Genomic DNA, 19,344 nt, shown 5'->3' with positions numbered 1-19,344 from the left:
TTGCAGGATTAAATTTTTTTTTAAAAAAAAAAAAAAAGCTACACGAAGATGCCCAGCAAATTGTGACTCTAACTACTGAGTCAAAAATTAATTTTTGAAAAAGGAAAGGGAGAAATAGGAAGAAAGACAGGAGGAGAGGGAATAAGAAAACAAGGAGGAGGAAGAAGACAATGAAAGGGTTTTTAAATTACGAATGTCATGAAGTATGGAAATTGCAGCTCTTTGGCTTCAAAAACACAGCAGCTATAAAATTTTTAATTTTTTTTAAAAGTCATAAACCGGTGGTTTTCTTGAGATGCTGTGTATAAGTGAATAAAGAATCGATTTGTTTTACAAACCTAACAACAGGGCTGAGAAAACAGCATGGGCATGTTGAGGGAAGTTCTGAACAATGTACATATCTTCCAACAAGCCTAGTTACATTCCAAACACAAAAAGTGCCAAGGGGTGTTGAGCAGTGGTCGTGAGCCAGGCCATTTTCAGGGCTGCCTCTTTATCCATATTTAAATAAGGGTGATTTTATCATTTGTAATTGACTCATCAATTCAACCAATATTTATTGAACACCAGCCCTTCAATTCTGCCCTCCAGCACCCTACAGTCTAGTAGAGAATACATAAATACCAAAATGCAACCAACATGATAATACAGCAAGATACACAAATTAAATACAATGGGGACTCCAAAGAGGGACCTACAGTGGGAGTACTCTGAAAAGGCTTCATGAAGGAAATAATATTTATTCATTTATTCATTCATGCCTTGACAAATATATTTTGGCATTTTCCCATGTACCAGATACTATGTAAAGTATTAGAAACCCATCAGTGATCAAGGTAGATAAAACTTATACTCTAAGGGAAGAAAACAATAAACAAGTATATACATTTATACATATATAATAATCATTCGATAATGATAATTGTTTTTGAATAAATTAAAGTAGGCTAATCTGATGGGGCAGGAGGAGGCAACTTCAGATAAGGTGGCCAAGAAAGACCTCTTTGAAGTTTGAGCATTTAAGCTAAGACTTGACAGAGAGCAAGGCCAAGTGTAAAGGCTTGAAACAAGAATGAGGTGCATATAATAGAGCATTCGTAGGAAGGCTGGAATATATAGAAGAGGAGAGGGATAGAAGGAGAGGGCATAGACAGGTACTCAGGGGCCAGAAAACATAGGGCCTCACCAGCCAAAGAAGGGATTTACATTTTATTTAAAATCTAAGGGAAGTTATTAAAAGGATGTTAATTTATAGATAATGTGCTTTATTTCCACTTTTTAAAATTTTCCATGGTAACTGTGTGGATGGAAGCAAGATCAGCAAAGACCAGGTGGAAAGCCATCACAGAAGGTGAGAAATGATGGTGGCTGGGTAATAGTAGTAGAGGCTAAGAGAAATGGACAGGCTCAGGAATGCACAGTTAGAAAAAGCACAGCTTGTTAATTAAATGTGTGCGTGTGTGTATCTGCATGTTTATGTTGAAAACAGTTTGATTTGACCATTTAGAATATCGACCGAGAAAAAGGGCAACCTAAGGAGACAAAAATGGAAAGGAATTAATATGTATTGGTCATCTGCAAGGTCTAGGTACTTTATATGTATTATTTCATTTAATCCCCACAACAGCTTGCAGAGGAAAATATTATCATCACCCCCTCCTTTCTTCTTCTTTTCCTGTTCTAAAATTAAGGGGTCAAAGACATGGAGGCACCCACTCCAGCTGAGGAGGTGCAGAGTGTCCCAGCATCTCTTTTGAGGGCACAGGGTCCCACCCAAGGCCTCAGCAACCCCTCCCAGAGTCACCCATTCCAGCTGAGAAGGTGTGGAGCACTCCAGAGCTTCCCGTGGAGGAATAGGGTCCTTCCAGAGATATGTTAAGTATCCCAAAGTCCCATGACAAGGAGAGCACAGTTTCAGAACCTGGTTCATCTGACTCAAAGCCTGTGTCACTTTTGACCGAGTATCTTTTCCTAGGGCTATGAGAAAGGTGGGAGTAAAGACACAATGGCAGAAAAGGTACGCACAGAAAGCTGGTGTCACGCAGTTCGACTGGAGAATACACGTATAAAGAGTAGAACAGTAAGAAACTGGACTGGCTACAGCCATTAACAGCCATCCTCCCAGAATTTCACCAGGGATGTCTTGTAAAAACCTTGGCTTAAAGAATCTCTCCGGGCTCCACCTCCTAAACCTATTCATAATACCTTATTGACTCCCCCTGCTGACCCTTCATTTGCGAGTGTTTTCTGTCTTTCCTGGGGATTTGATATTCCAGGGGAGCCCATGCTTTCTGAGGCTGCCACATGGGGGATAGAGGTTTGCTTCTGCTTTGTGCCATTCGTGCACAGCCCCTTCACTTCCATTCCCAGCTCCGTGGAACCCCACCAGTCCCAGAGAATGTGGGGATTCCCGAGCCCCTCTGACTTTCATCAGGTGTGGCTGCCATGGCCCATGCCTGAACTCCAGATGTGGTTTTTAGAGCATGTGTGATCTCTTGAAGCGACACTGGAGGCTTTTTGTTCTGGGTTCCCCAGCCTACAGGAATGTCCAAGCAGCTCATGATGGTCTCGCACTGGCTGAGGAGTTCTGGAGCCTTTCCCCAGAACTGTACCCCGGACGCTTAGCAGCACCCTCTGGTGCAAAACCAGTGAAAGACAGCCTTCCAGACAGATTCTGGCCAATTGTGTTAACTGCTGGCCTATACATCTCCAAGCCATCCTGGACAACCTCCTGGCCTTAGGCCAAGCTGCCTGCCCCACAGGATGTGACCTTTTCTAATCTCCACTAAGACACCTGATTTAAAAAGATACTACCATGTAATAACAAAATGGATACACACACTAGTTAGGTATTATCATAATTTTATATGTACACATTATAGCTTCACAACATAGAGAGTAAAGACTGCCCAAAGTACAAGGAGAAAAACACAGATCAAGATCTTTCACATGCAACTAAAGTGACTCATGAAAATAAGTGTATGAATTAAAATTAAAAACCTTTAAATATCTGCCTTATAAATAAGAAAGGTAAAAGTAAACACTTAAATTTAGAAGTTAGAAAAGGGACAACAGAACAAAACTAAGGAAAGAAGAAATTAAGAAATAAAAAAATAGGGCCAGAAATTAATAAAATAGAAAACAAAAAAATTAGAGATGATCAACAAAACCAAAGGCAGTTTCCTTGAAATAGAAAAACTGATCTAGACTAATCATGAGAAAAAGAAAAGGCACAAGTAATATTGGAAATGAAAATACCATGTAGAAACTACACCATAGTTTAACTTTCTTTATGCCATTTTTATCTTTAGTGTGATTGCAAAGGGAAAAATTTTAGTATAACCATCAGATATTACTTTCTGGTTTTTTTAGATTGAAGAAGTTATTGTATATTCCTAGTTTGCTGAGAGTTGTTTGTTTGCTAATTAATGGATATATTATTATACCAAATACTGTTTATGCAATTTTGAGATGATCATATGATTTTCCTCCTTCTATCTACTAATATGATATAATGATCTATTTTCTAGCATTAAACTAATCTTTTTTATACATTGATAGATTGGTTTGTTAATATTCATTTGGTAATTTTTGCATCTAGGTTTGTGAAGGAAGTTGACCTATATTTTTCTTTTTATATGATCTTTATCAGATATTTGGTACCAGGGTTACACTAGCCTCATGGAAAGTGTTCCCTTTTTTGTCTATTGCCAGGAAATAGTTCTGTAAAATTATGATTATTTTTCCACAAATACTTTGTAAAGCTCTCCTGAGAAATTATCTTGGCCTAGAGTGTTCTTTGTAGGCAGATATTTTACAATGAAGATGACTCTTTTTTCAAATGGGAGAAATTTGAACATGGAAAAAGAATACAGAGTCAAGGAAATGTGTGAAGATATGAGAAGTGACCTTTCAATAATATGACAGACTAAGCTGACTTGGAAGACCCTCTCCTACTAAATAGAAACACTGAATAAAATATAAAATTTCCTTTTTAATAAATAGCCAAGCTTAGATCATAAGAATAAAAAGAAATCTCCCAGGTGCCCAAAGTAAAAAGGGAACTTAAACCAGAAGTAAATTTCAGTTGTCACCATAGCAGCACAAAAAACCTGATACAGGGTTTGCCTATTAATATTTCAATGTCCATGTGGGTACAGTTTTTATGGCATCAGCCTTTTTGTGTCAGAGAGCTACAATAGAGTATCGTTTTTAAAGCTAAGCCCCATCAGTAAAAAGAGGATCAGGAAAAATTCTTCCCAGTAACCCACAAAATTAGCAAGAAAGCTTGCCAGCTGTCCAGGTCTCTAATAGGGAAAAAAAAATCTCCTAAAATAAATTGAAACCCTAAGCTGGAAACATGCAGAATACTAGAGGTTACTAGCTATATGGTATAGGAATCCTAGCCAAAAAATTAGCCCACAAATTAATTTTAGAATCTCAACCAAAGCAAATGCAAAACCCCTCTGCAGAAACACCAGCAGCGCACAATCCAAGTAACCCACAAAATTAGCAAGAAAGCTTGCCAGCTGTCCAGGTCTCTAATAGGGAAAAAAAATCTCCTAAAATAAATTGAAACCCTAAGCTGGAAACATGCAGAATACTAGAGATTACTAGCTATATGGTATAGGAATCCTAGCCAAAAAATTAGCCCACAAATTAATTTTAGAATCTCAACAAAAGCAAATGCAAAACCCCTCTGCAGAAACACCAGCAGCGCACAATCCATGGTGCCCTCTTAAAGATGCATTCACAGCCAACAATTAGCAACCATACAGCGCAATGAACCACAATGAGCAAGAGTCAGCTGGCCAATCAGATGAGATAATCTGCACCACTCTAAGAAGTAGAAATAGTAAAACAATATGAAAGACTGTAATACTGATGAGCATACAATAAAAATAAAATAGGCAGATTTGAAAAAGAACAAAATAAAACTTCTGAAAATAAAAAACTATGTCCATTGAAATTGAAAACTCAATGGATGGCTTAAAGAGTAGATTAAATGATCTGAAAAAGAAGTATATGAAAAATTTGAGGAAATCACCCAGGATGCAGCACAGAGAAAAAGAAATGGAAAATAGAAAAGAAAGGTAAAGAGGCTTGGAAAATAGAATCAGAAGATCTAAAATACACTTAACAGGATTTTATGAAGGGGAGATATTATAGAGAACGGAGAGAAGAAAGATTTGAAAGATATAAATTGTCCAGAATTTAGTAAAAAATGAAGTCCTCAGGTTGAGGAGGCAAATCAGGTTCCAAGCTGGAAAAACAAAATCAAATCCATGCTTAGACACTAAATAAGAAACTGTAGAAACAGGAAGACAAAGAGATAATCTTAAAACAACCACGGAGGAAGCACAGTTTACCTAAGTAAGAACAACAATTAGACTGAGAAGACTTCTCATCAACAACAAAAGAACTCAGAAAACAATAAAATAACATCTTCCATGGGATAAGTGAGGTACAGAATCTATACTTAAGTAAACTACTTATCAAGAATTAAGTTCTTATATGTAGATTCTCAAATAAGACCAAAAGAATTTCCTACTTAAATACCACCCCTGAAAAAACCACTTAAGAATGTAAAGAATGTATTAAAGAATGGGGAAAAAATAATCCAAAATGAAAAAGGGAAAACTAGAAGCAACAATGAATAAAGTCAAATCTATGTACACAAAATGACTAATTTGGATGTGTTTAAGAACAAGGTGAATCTAAAATACCAGTTAATTATATCATAGAAAGTAAGAGGAAGGTATCAGAGTAAAGCACCCGGAGGCTCTTATATTCCACAAAAGCACAGAAACACTGATTAACTCCAAGTCAACCAAATTAAGGGTAATCATGCAAAATCTATGCCACTCTGTCTAGCTCTACCACATTTTACTTTGTCAAGATAAATCAAATCCACTGTTTTCATTATAATGTAGCAGGAATGAAAAGAAGTGAAGTAACAAAGGCAAGAATTAAGTACATAAAAAGTACAACAAATAGAAAAGGGATCTCGACAATAAAAAGAATGACATTTTAGCAAAACTCCAGGAAAGTTCCTTGGGAGAGGTGAAATTTTGGAAAATCTTTTAATTATAGATGAGATTATGTCCTGCACATAGGGGACATTCCAAACTAGGGTGTGGCAGGGGAGAAAACTTCAAAGCAAAGTGTGATGATCTGCTCAACGGAAAGCTGAGCAGGTTCACCTAAGAAGTGCACTCTAGAGACGATGAAAACTACAGAAAGGAGATCTCCTGTGGGCCCTGGCAAAGGGCTAGAAGTGGAAATAATGAACTAAACAAAAAGAAAAATAGATTTCACTTTGAATCTCAAAAATTGATATTCCAGATAGTACAGTATCTTTTTAGAATTTTGTTCTCTATTGCTTAATGAAATAATGTATGTTCTTGACCCTCTACTTGGTACAAAATATTAAAGAACAAGTACCATCTCATGAACTTATCTCCTCCCCATCACCCATGAGTCTCAGTTAACCAGCCTTTCGCTGTCAAATCTTGGCAAGAGCAGCTATGGAATGCCCTGAAGCATTTTCAGTGTCAATCATTGTGCCTTCCAGCTTGGGAACTGCAAGGAATTCCTTCCACCTGCTGTAAAACAGTGCTTAAAGAAAAGTTCTCAGAAATGTGGTGCTAATGGAAAAATTGTTCCAATTAGTGTGTTTGAAGTTTCTGAGAAAAGAAACCTGGGGTATGCAAAGTCAAAATATTTTGGAACCCACACATAATTCCCAGAGTTCCTAGCTCCTTTATAATATTCTCCATTTCAAAACTAAAGTAAATATCTCAACATCTCAAAAAAAAAGATCAAATAAAACTTTAGTAAATTTCATGCTTTAAAAGTAAAAATCACAGATTTTTTAAATGCAAATTATTCCAACGACTTAAATGGCACCCCCAAACATTAATGCTTCTCTCCATAACTGCCACTGAGAGCTCTGTTCCTATCCCAAAATGGATCAGAGCTTAGAGTCCATGATACTCGCTGATGCAAACATTTTTATCAGAAATGTACAGAAAAAACTGAGTTTCCAATTAAAGATTTGAAGAGTTTGGGTTTGTTAATGTTAACTGCTAAGTGATCTGCTATGGGCTGAATTATGTCCTCCGAAAAATCATATGTTGAAGTCCTATCCCCCAGCACCTCAGAATGTGACCTTATTTGGAAATAGGGTCACTGCAGATGTAATTAATTTCAACAATGTCAGACTGAAGTATGGTGGGCCACTAATCCAATATGACTGGTGTTCTCACAAAAAAGGGAAATTTAACTCAGCACACAGAATGTCATGTAAAGATGAAGGTAGTAGGCAAGGTGATGCATCTAAAAGTCAAGGAACACTAAAGACTGCCAGCAAACCACCAGAAGCTGGGCGTGGAACAGATTCTCCCTCGCTGCGTTCAGAAGGAAACAACCCTGTCAACCTCTTGATTTTGGACTTCTAGCCTCCAGAAGAGTGAAACAATACATTTCTGCTGTTTAAGTCACCCAGTTTGTGGTACTGTTATGACAGCCCTAGGAAACACACAGTGACCCCTTTGCCTTGCGTTCTTAGTCACATCTCTTCAATATCACACATTTATCAAAACAAAGGAAGAAAAGAATAACTTGTGGAAAGCTACTCTTTTTCAGGAAATTTTGTACATTTTGTGAGAGTTCACATAATATAAGCTTTAGTTGCCACCATTTAGAGTTTTTTGTGAGGCTTAAATGAAATAAAGCATGCAGTATGTCTAGCTCAGTGCCTGGTCCATAGTAGTGACACAAAAAATACAATGGTAGTGGTTACTATTAAAAATAAAACCTACACTCCTAAGCCTGTGTCAACAAAACATGTGAGATGAGGTGTTTCCTCACGAGCCTCTGTCTACCACACTGCCCTCAGACAGAGTTGGCAACAGCTGACTGCATCAGGCTCCAACCCTCCTGTGCCTGAATCAATATCTTAAATGTATATCCCAGCCTCAGTCAGAACTTTGCAACCACCATATCCCACCCTGCTTTACATCACCCTCATCTGTGGTCACTGCCACAAATGTAAACCACTCATCTTCTCTCTGACTCGCATGCTCTGTTTCCTCTCTCCTGACCCATTCCTTCACCATCCTATGCCCTCGCAAGTTCCGTGAGCTCCCAGGGCATCTTCCCATCCACCTCCCACTTCAGCTGAAACAGGACTCCCTCTCGATGGCAACACCTTGCCTGCAGCCCTCCCCAGAGGGGTCTGCTATTCTCCAACACCCCAGATACATCAGGGTCAAGAGGTAGATCAGCATTTTATCCACTCTCAGTTCATCGTTTCTCTACCTTCAGAGAAAACACTTGCCATTTTGAGGTGCATGCCACCATAACATCCCTCAACCCCCTTCATCATGGTCAACTGTCTCCTGGAGACTTCTCAATTATTCTTACTAAATAAAAATTTGATGTCTGACTTACTGTGTGCCTCAACCTTCTAGGCTCTGTTATCATCTGTGTTACTTTAACATCCATGCTCAATTCTGCAGTCTCAAGTTCCTTCAATCCCATGATCTTCATTTTTTTCCTTTTTGTCTTTTTTCGTGTCCAGCAACAGATCGCAACCCTCAGTGTCGCGCCCGTACCGGACCGGGACCGGCAACGGAATCGCAACCCTCGGTGTCGCACCTGCACCTCGCTCAGCCAGTGAGCGGGACCCGGTCTGTATGTGGGATCCGAACCCTCAGTGGGAGCGCCGCCGCGCTCCCAAGCGGCGCACTGTAGCAGTGCGCCACCGGGCCGGCCCCCCATGATCTTCATTTTGATTTAACTTCCTTTTCTACCCAGGCTAAGTTCTAAGATTAATCACTTTGGCTGTTCTGACCAATGATCTCAACTTCCTTGTCACATTGTCCTTCACATGCAAAATTCCAACTCTTGTCAATCCAATACATCCAGATTTGACCCTATGATCTGTCTCTTCACAGTCTTTCTTATCAATATCCTTCTCAATCATATCCTATTTCTTTTCTTAAATTAAGTCATTTATTTTAATTGATGCATTCTGACTGTACATATTTATGGGGTACAATTTGATGTTTTTATACATATGCATGTTGCATAATGATCAGGTCAGGGTAGTTAGGACATCCATCATCTCATGCATTTATCATTTTTTTGTGGCGAGAACACTCAAAAGCCTCTCTTCTAGCTATTATTTCTTTATTATTTCTTCTAACTAGTTCTGGGAAACCTTCTACATGTCCATGGTCAGCCTCTACCTCCAAAACTCCACTATTCTCCTAAAATCCCTTATCCTTCTACAACTTCCCTCCTCTCATGACTCTCCTTTCTGGTTTGATTTTTTTTGGGGGGGGGGGGTTGTTTGTTTGTTTGTTTGAGAAAAAGTCCATCAGACAGAAAGTCACCCAAAATCCTGCGTCCCCACGTACCACCTTGTTTATGACTATGCCTGTCTATGGCTGCTTCTCTCCTTTTATACTAAACCAAAGGTCTCCTCCTGTCAACAACCAATCCCTGTTCTTTGCATCCCATTCCTTCTTTCATCCTCAAAGTCTGGGTTCCATAAATTACCTAGTCTCTCTCCAGCATTTTCAATCTTTTCTACTCTATTGACTCTTTTCCAACAATACTTAAACATTCTCTCCTCTTTCTCACCTTAAAAAAAAAAATGTTCTTCTTCAATTCTAAGTCCCAATAACTAATGTTTGTTGAGAATTTACTGTGTGTAAAGGATTGTGCTAAATTTTGCATAAATATTATTTTGATCAATCTTCACATCAGCCTTAGAAGGTAGATAATATTATCCCCAGTTTACTGAAACTGAAGCACAAAGAAATTAAAATCATACAGCAAGTAATTGGTAGAGTCAGGCTTCCAACCCATGCATCAGACTCCAGAGCCTATGCTTTTAACCACTATATTATGTTTCATGAAAGAAACATACTGTACTCACTGGCTCCACTTTCTTGCCCATCATTTCAGCTTTCTGGCTCCACAACTACAATGGAACTGTCCTTTTTATATCAATATTATTTAGCCTTTATTTTCAGTAACCGTATAAATGGACAGAATTGACAACTTCTCCTTCTTAAACCTAACACCCTTTTAGATTTCCAAACACTGCTCATTCCTGTGTCTTTTCCTATTTTCCTGGACTCTCCTTTCCAGAATCCTTCATGAACTTCCCTTCTTCTGTCTGTCTTTTAAATACTTGCGTGCTCCATGGTTCTATCCTGTCTCCTTTCTGTTCTCAGTCTACACACTCTCCTTGGATGATGTCACTTATTCCGATGGCTTCAGCTGTCATCTATATAAGTTTCAAGTGGAAAGAACAGCTACTTGGCACTATTCACGTTAACAGTGACAGATGAAATGCTGAGGAATGATACCTGGAGACAGACAGGCCACCCAAACAGCTCCACTGGCTTCAGCTGTCATCTATATAAGTTTCAAGTGGAAAGAACAGCTACTTGGCACTATTCACATTAACAGTGACAGATGAAATGCTGAGGAATGATACCTGGAGACAGACAGGCCACCCAAACAGCTCCACGCAGGGAGACATTCACTTTGATAAATTCACCATCATTGACCAAGGTCTGGCTCTCAGACGTGCAAACTCGGAAACTTGAACTTAACACTGTCAAAATATTTTAAACAATAGAGATTGATGTATACAACTGGCATGCCAAAACATGAGTTACCAATGAGGAATATAACTATCTGGGGAACCTGATGTATGTGTCAGTATGACCAGAGCCTTCTCTCCACATAAGGAAAGTATATGAGGTTAAATTATCAGAAGGCTGTTTGGTGAGTGTGCAACCAGAACAAGGAAAGTTATCATCTGGATCATAGCATGATCCAACTATGTGATGACATCATTACATATTTATAAGGATAATCAGTCTACCGCCACAGTTGGAATATTGCTGATGGGTGGACTGGTTATTTGTGTAGAATGAACTAACATCATGAACCCTAGTTAGAACTCAGTTGTACACTGCTTACATTTCTGTAACACTCTTTTTCACTGCTGACCCCACACACTTTTGGGTGATAGTTTATTTTCAACAAGTTAATGTATACAGCGCTTTCTATCAAGACTTACTGACCTGAGAGTAACGTTGTCTCCTAAAGCTGACATTGCATATCTTTTCTCTTCCATTGTATGCTGATTTCATATTTTAACCTCCAAAAGACAGTTATTTCCCTTTTTTCTATGTTCTCAGGACCACTGGACTTCCTCAAGAGCTCAGAATTCTATCCCATTCTCTCTATGCCCAAGTCACCTCAATATTTCCCCCGTGTATTACTGTGATGGCTTCAGATTTCATCTCTCAGCCTTCACGACTCCCTTGCTCTCATCCATCTGAGATAAAGATCTAAAATGAAAACCTAATCATGTCACTCCTCACTTATAATCCCTCAAGGCTCCCAATAGCTTTGGGGATGAAATCCAAACTCCTTAATGTCTGATTAAACTGCTTTTACTCATGCACTTTCTATGGGTATCAGTCCAGGCCATACTTCTGTCAGAAAACATTTGCTGACCATTACCCTCTTCAATGCAGGATCAGGTGCACTGCTCTGTGCTTGCACCGCACCCTGTGCTTCTTTCCACTATAAAACACGTTGTGGTATATTATATGTCGTTTCTCTTGGCCTCCTCCTCATAAACTGTTAGCGTCTTGCATGTTATGCCTCACTGTCTTTGAATCAAGAGCACCTAGCATAGTCCCTGACAAATAGTAAGAAGTCTGTTACTGGCTGATGAGTGAGTGAACAAATGAATGAATAAGTGAAAATAATGACTTATCTGGGGGGTTTTAGATTCCCTAGATGGCTTCCCAATTATGAGTCAATGGTCTGGGCCTCGAGGGGACAGTAGAGCAAAGAACACATGAGTTCTCAAACATTGAATGTCTAAGAATGGTGCTACAATTGAAACCTGGTTTGAATTGCCCTTGGCCTGTGGGTTGATTGACAGCCAAGTCATTGAGCAGATTTTTTTTCTACTTAGTTTTTTAGTCTTATAGTGTAAATGTTATACTATTTTCCTTGATAATTGGATCCCTTCCAGTATCTATTCAATCTTTACAGACAAATTTGAATTATTCAGTAAGTCAGAACAACATCATTCATTCTATAGTACTTTTAAAGGACTTTCACATATATTGTTTTATTTAACCATGATAATATCATTAAAGTAGAAAAACTTAATATCATTACACCTTACAATTGATGTAAGTCCATTTTTAAATTTTTCCTATTCTCGATAACTATGGGGAATCATCATGGGGGTTATCAGGAAAGACAAAAACAAGGCTGAGAATCCCTGTAGACAGACTTTTGAGAACTACCCATGATGTGGATCTTTTGTTGGCATAGTGTTCTTTGAAAATTAGTTTATTGTTGTGACATTCCTTCAGCCAGCCCAGTTAAAACTAGAAGACAAGCAGCCTGCCTTATAACATGCAGCTGAGACATTCCAGACAGCATATAAATCCTCAACAAAATCACCTGCTATACAAAAATTCAGTGACTACCCAAGACCCAGGCAATATCTGGGTCACAATGATTCTTCCATTTCATGTTCATGTTTGGATGGGAGATACATTAGCACCAAAAAGGCCTAATTAGCAAATTATTGTGTTATACGTTATTCTTCTGCTTGTTGTGATTTAAAAAGTAAAATCACAGACATGAAAGGCAACATTAAAATAGCGAGAGAAATTATCAGTACTTGTTTCCAGCATTCTCATTCATTAATGAAACATTTCTTGAGTGTCCACATTCTTCTGCTTGTTGTGATTTAAAAAGTAAAATCACAGACATGAAAGGCAACATTAAAATACCGAGAGAAATTATCAGTACTTGTTTCCAGCATTCTCATTCATTAATGAAACATTTCTTGAGTGTGTGCCTGTAAGATGAATGAAGCAGTCCTTGCCCAGGGAGCTTAATGTCTAGTGAGGGAAAAAGGTAAGTAAGCAGAATGATCATTGTCTGTTTGACCAGAGACAAACAGTAAGCAAAGCCAAGTCTGATTTATCAATAATAAATTAGAAGGCTGTTAAACTAACAATAAAAAAAAATCCTTCATTCTGTAGGAGTCATAGAGGATTCTGTTAAGGAGGAAACATCCCCACACATTTCAAATATTTGATTTACCAAAATTTGGTCTTCATATTTTGCAAGAAAGTTTTTATTACACATGACAAGACATCTCTGCATATCTTCAGGAAACATCCAGTGACATAGAATTCACTCCCTCAGGTTCAAATATTTTATCATCCTGAAAAACAAAAGTTACCGCTGTCCCACCAAAATCTCTGACTCTTAAATTTTAGTGTATTTTCTTCAGTTGAATTTCTCTTGGACCTAGCAGACCAGTCCTTTTGCTCATGAAAATCCCTCTTCCTATAGGATGTGCTAGGGACAAAGGGACACTAACAGCTTTTTGGCTCTTTTTCCTATACATACTGAAACTGAAAACATGTCAATTTGAAGTTCAGTTCATATAAACATGTATAGGTTTTTAAAGGTCTGAATGTGCAATATTTTCCTCGTAAAAATTTTTCTATTCACTATGGTTTCAAGTGATTTTGCTATTACTCAGAAAAATATTCTAAGAAAATCTTTTTATACAAAAAATCCCAGATTATTTTCTGAACACTGTGTCGATCCAGCCAAACCATACAGTCACTGAAGACTCATGGGTTTTATTAAAACAAACCTTCTTAAACACAGAGATTTTGTAATAGTGATATTTCTCCCCATGAATCAAGTCCTTGCTACTTTGAGTCTCTCTGCAGTCACTTACCTTTCACTATATGATAATTAAAATCATGAACTTCAATAATAATCTATCAAAGCATTAATTTTATAGATGGAGAAACAGAGGTCTGGCAAGTTTAAATGTTTTTCTTAAAAGACAGAAATAAGGAAAAGAACACAATCTTCTGTTCCAAATTGGATGGTCTTTCTACTACATTGCACTTGCATTTTGTAAAATACCGGTTGAATCATTTATCAAAGCTACATTTAATTTTAGCCTCATGAACAAAGCAACCATTCCAGTAGTTGGACACAGCGATATAATTACAGATACTTCCAATACCTCTTCCCCTATTTTCTTTTGAATTCTGTCCAAACAGGCTTTCCCATCTCTGCACGGAACCTACTCTTGTTGAGTCACCAATGACTTCCATGTTGCTAACGGATTAGCTGATTCTCGATCCTCCTTTTAATTAACCAGTTAGTCCTTCTCCCTTGAAATACTCTCTTCTCTTGACTTCCAGAGTAATATATTATTCTTCTCCCTCCCCGATTTCAATTTCTAGGACTGCTTGGCTGGTTCATCCTCATCTCTCCGACCGCTAAACACTGGAGTATCCCAGGACAGGGTCCTCAGACCTCCTCTTTTCTCCATTTATAGTCAGTCCCTTAGTGGTCTCATCTAGTCTGATGGCCCTAAATACTATCTATATGTAGGCTTTTGGGTCCCAAATTTACACCTCTGATCCAGACATCTCGCCTTGAACTTTAATCTAATACATCCAACTGCTTTCTTAATATCTCCACTTGGCTATCAAAAGGCATCTCAAAATTATATATATCCATAAACAAAAGCCTTATCCTCCGCCTTTTCTCAAGCCTGCTTCTCACCCATTCTTTTCCATCACAGTTAATGGCCATGCCATGCTTCTATTCACTCGAGCCAAATCCTCGGCACCTGTCTTGTGTCATTTTGTTTTCACATATCTCACATCCAGGCTATCGTTAAATCTTTTTAGTTTTATCTTCAAAATATACACAAACTCCACCTATTTCTGAAATCTTCCACAGCTACCAACTTCACACAGGATATACCATAATCTTCTGCCTGAATTACATAGCAGTCTCCTATTTATTGCCCGTTTCTCCCCTTTCTCTGCTTTAGACTCTTCTTAAACAACTGAATGAGGATGTGGATACATAAGTCAGATCAGGTCACTGCTCTGTTCAAATCCCTGTCTTACTCAAGGTAAAAGCCAAAGTCACAATGGCCTGGAAGCCCCATTGCCCGTTTCTCCCCTTTCTCTGCTTTAGACTCTTCTTAAACAACTGAATGAGGATGTGGACACATAAGTCAGATCATGTCACTGCTCTGTTCAAATCCCTGTCTTACTCAAGGTAAAAGCCAAAGTCACAATGGCCTGGAAACCCCGTCCTGAGCCGGCCCTGTCACATTTCTGACCTCACCTCCTAACTCCTCCCTGTCACTCAGTGTGTGCGCTGTTCCTACGATGTCAGGATGCTTTTGGTCACGAGGCTTTTCATTTATTGTTCCTCCGCCTGTAACAGTCTTTCCCCAGATATCTCCCTGCTCCCTCCCTCATCTCTTTCAAGTCTTTGTTCAAAGGGGCTCCCCTGCCCACCACATTTAAAATCCCAGCACCCGAAATCCACCTCAAACTCTCCATACACTTTTCCTGCTTTTTATTTTCTCCATAGCAATTATCCCATCAAACACCATATTTGCTTTAATTATTTTCCTTATTGCCTTTGCTCCGTTCCCCATTCTCACATGGAATGTAAGCCCCATGAGAGCAGCAGCTTTTGTCTTATTCTCTTTTGTGTGAAGCAAAGCCTGAAACATAACAGTTGAGTGAATGAATGTAGACAAGCAGTTGCTTAGGGCTGGGGTGAGGATGATAGGGGAATAAGAGACTGATAGCAAAGGGGTACAGGATTTATTTTTGAGATGAGGAAAACTGTCTAAAATTGACTGTGGTGATGGTTGCACATATCTGCAAATATACTAAAAACTACTGAATTGTATATCAAAGTGGATGAATTTTATGGTACGAGCTGTTAAAAATTAACTATTAGATGTGATTATGGAAGTGGAAAATCCACCTTTACCATAGTTAACATTGAAAGGTTGGCTTGCCTTTCCCTGACCCCTGGTCATCCCTGGCACCACCTCCTGCTCCAGGTGGGCATGCTGCTGGTGTGCTGCTGGTTCTTCGACACTACGCTTCCTGCACGCACATATTCTGAATGGTTTTATCATCTCATTTTCAACTTGTCAGACATCCTTCCTCCTCTATGTCTTATGTTTTTCATGTGTTTTGAATTTACCTCCACCTGCAAACACACACCTTGCCCCAACCTGTAATACAGAGCTCCAAAGCAATCACCTGCGAAGGCGTAAAGGTTTTTGTCAAAAGCCTTAGACTATATACCAGAACTTATCTATTATTTCACACAGCTAAATGTGATGGTGGATGTCAAAGGGCTATAAGCATTCAATGTTATTCATATAATTATTATTTTAAATTCCACACTTTATTTCTTTCTATGTCAGCCGTATCACCCAACCATAGAAATGTGTGTTAGGGACTATGAAGAGCAACTATATGTAAAACAGAATCATAAAATGTCACAATTAGAAGTGACCTCACAGATGTTCAAATCCAATTCTCTCATTTTATAGCTGAGGTAACTGAGATTCAAAAAGGTAAATTGACTTTTCTAATGTCACTCACTAACACAGCCAATTCCCTTTCAAGACCCTTCCTCTCATTCCAAGCTGATCATCAATCTACAAGAGAATCAAAAACTCCTAATGATTACACATACGTACAGAGAAAATGTCACGCAAAGGTAATATGACAATGTATTAAAATGAATACTAAGTTAAAGGTTAATAGCGTATTTTAACTTCCATTTCTCTCTTTATCCTCAAAAATATTTTAAATAGTCTTAGAAGAAGCTCCAGTAGCCTAATGGATAAGGCACTGGCCTCCTTAAATATTCTTAGATAACATAAACACTTGGCCACTTCTCTCTACTTTGAATCACAATGGAAATGGAATTAATGATTTTCTTGAATTATAAATACAATTTTATGGAATCCACTTAAATTAATGAATTATTTTCTCATATAATTTAATTCAAAAAATCTCTAATTTATTAATCATCTGTTAATCAGCATGCCTAGTTTCCCCCACATTGAATCACAATTGCTAAACCATAGGAAAGTCAACTATACCAATGTGCAAGCTTTCTCATTTGTTGACAATTGGAAGGCAGCATGCCAGAGTACAATTTATTCCAATAATTTTTCATATCACATCAAAATAACATATTAGTCCAATTTCCATTTATGACTTGAGGCAATTTATACATTCTGTTTGCAGCAACATAATTTCATAAGAGTTGTTTGGAGAAAAGCAAATCGTGGTGTTAATTAGGGAAAACAATTTTTACTTTATTTTTTAGCCAACTTCAGATTCATCCCTATAGAAGAAACATATTTAGGCGATTCCAAAATAACAAAAGCCTCAAACTGCATCACAATTGGCATTTTGACATTTAATAAATTGAAACATCACAGTATAGGAGGTGTCTTACTAAGACAGTCAACACAGTAAATGACCATTCAGTTCTGTATTCACATATGATAAAGTCATAAGATAATATTCAAATCAAGTATCCAAATCATGTACAATCAGTGCAGAGATTACTAATACACATGTATATCCTCCCAGAAGAGTAGACAGGTTGTTTTCATCATTGTAAGAACAAGAAAATCCCAGAAAGTTCCAATTCCCTCTCAATTTCTCCCAGTGTCTTTTTTTTAAATAGCTGAAACCTGCCACACTTAATACCTAGCAATAATTTGAACTTATGTATGTTTGCCAAACACACAAGGAAAGAATTTGAGATTCTCAATATCACGCTGTCATTGTGAAGAGGTTGTGTCTAGGTCTTCTACTGAAAAGAGAAATTCAAAAGCAGGAAAAATGTGGGAGAACAGTGGGGGAGGACTTTTAAGAAACCACTGCTTTATTTCTTCAACTGGGCAGCAACTTGTGCTAATGAAACTCAGGTGGACGTTAGACAGCAAGCCCCAGGGCTCCTGCAATGCTACCCGCAGCCATGACAATGAGGGCTCCTATAAGTCTCACAAGAGAGGTGCTACTTTAAAGAGAAACTGAAAAGAGCAAACAGGATCATATTACAGCGGAGCAGCTGAAACACATGGCTTTAGGGCAAAAAATAAAGTTCTTTTGCTTCAACTACCTTTAAAGAGCGCAGACATACCAAATTACATGCATTTCTACTGCATGAGACATGGGCATAATGTTTATACCCATCCCTAAACCTAACTAATGATAACCTGGTGTAAAGATAAATAGATCCAGTTAAGAAATGAATGGCTTCTGTCTTTTATTTTCACGTCTTCGGTTCCACTAGTAGTTATTACTTACAGGCTTCCTTGTATCTCACACAACAGGGTTTTTCCCCCTCTTATGTGGGAGTTATCCCCAGAGTGTGCTTTCAACTTGGATGCTAGCTGTTAAAGCACTGCTGCTGCATACCCATCCAAGTCTGCCTTGGTAATTAAACATTCTTTAGTTCTAAAGTACCAGTCAGTTAATTCTGATCTGGATGTGGTTGCTGAAGACTTTTGGTTCTGGTTTTCATAAGTCCACATTTCCAGGTTTGGGGACCACTGTGCAAGTTTCTTAAACAAGTCATCTACTCCATGCATAGAGACTTAAGTAGGTATCAGAGAGCAAACCCAGATCCCAGCAAGCAATTCTTTGTTAACAACTGTATTCAGCTGCACATTTTTTAAAAAAATGGCTTTGAAACTTTCTGACAATAAAACAATTTCATAGCATAAGAAATAATGTAATCATGAGACACAACAAATACAAATAAATATTCCCCTTACCTGGATCATGGAAAGGCACCAAAGCAAAGTTGAAAAGAGGTCTCTTAGGTCTTTTCAAAGACGTCTCCAGAATTTTGGAAGCCCCTTCAATAACCTGAACTAAATCATCATACATGGAACCAGTCACATCAAACACAAAAGCCAAGGTGGAGGCCCCCTCGGGAATTTCCTCAGCCCTGATCTCCGACGGGGGACCCGCATCTTGAGCTAGGGACGAATAAAGTAGAGCCAACAGGAGTACTGTGTGGACAACTTCCCAGGAAATCATTTTTTTTCTTTCTTTCTTCTTTCCCCCCCTTAGCTCCTAAGCACTGTGCTTAGTCCTCAACAACAGGCAGAGGGTTTCCTCTCCGTGCAATTCATCAGACTCTTGCAACCTCTGAACTCGCAAAAAGTCTGGAGCTGAGAATCAGGAGGGGACAAGCACCAAACCCGAATCCCTCCAGGGGCCGGGCAGGGCAGGGATGCAGCGCTTTTGTCTGGACGCAGCTTCCTCCGGGACTGCTATCTGCCGGCGGGCCCCGGGCAGCGTGTGGCCGAGTGTGGGTAGCGCGCCGGGTCCATGCCCCGGGGGCAGCTCTGAGCCTGCGGCGCGCGGCCCGAGTCCCGCCGCC

At 38.8% G+C, this 19,344-nt stretch overlaps 1 protein-coding gene across 1 annotated transcript in view; it reads right to left on the bottom strand.

The window, feature by feature from the left end:
* LOC103591727 (hemicentin-1-like) overlaps positions 1-18,998 on the bottom strand; it is a 202,569-nt gene extending 183,571 nt beyond the window's left edge. The window contains exon 1 of the mRNA XM_008574239.1: positions 18,731-18,998. Coding sequence (XP_008572461.1) covers positions 18,731-18,998 — 268 coding nt within the window. The remainder of the gene's footprint in view (positions 1-18,730) is intronic.
* Positions 18,999-19,344: the final 346 nt, after the last annotated feature.

This window comes from Galeopterus variegatus, unplaced genomic scaffold (assembly GCF_000696425.1).
Source record: "Galeopterus variegatus unplaced genomic scaffold, G_variegatus-3.0.2 Scaffold1017, whole genome shotgun sequence".
Classification (NCBI taxonomy): domain Eukaryota; kingdom Metazoa; phylum Chordata; class Mammalia; order Dermoptera; family Cynocephalidae; genus Galeopterus; species Galeopterus variegatus.
The sequence above is the reverse complement of the archived record's forward strand: the minus strand, read 5'-3'. Positions and strand labels throughout refer to the sequence as shown.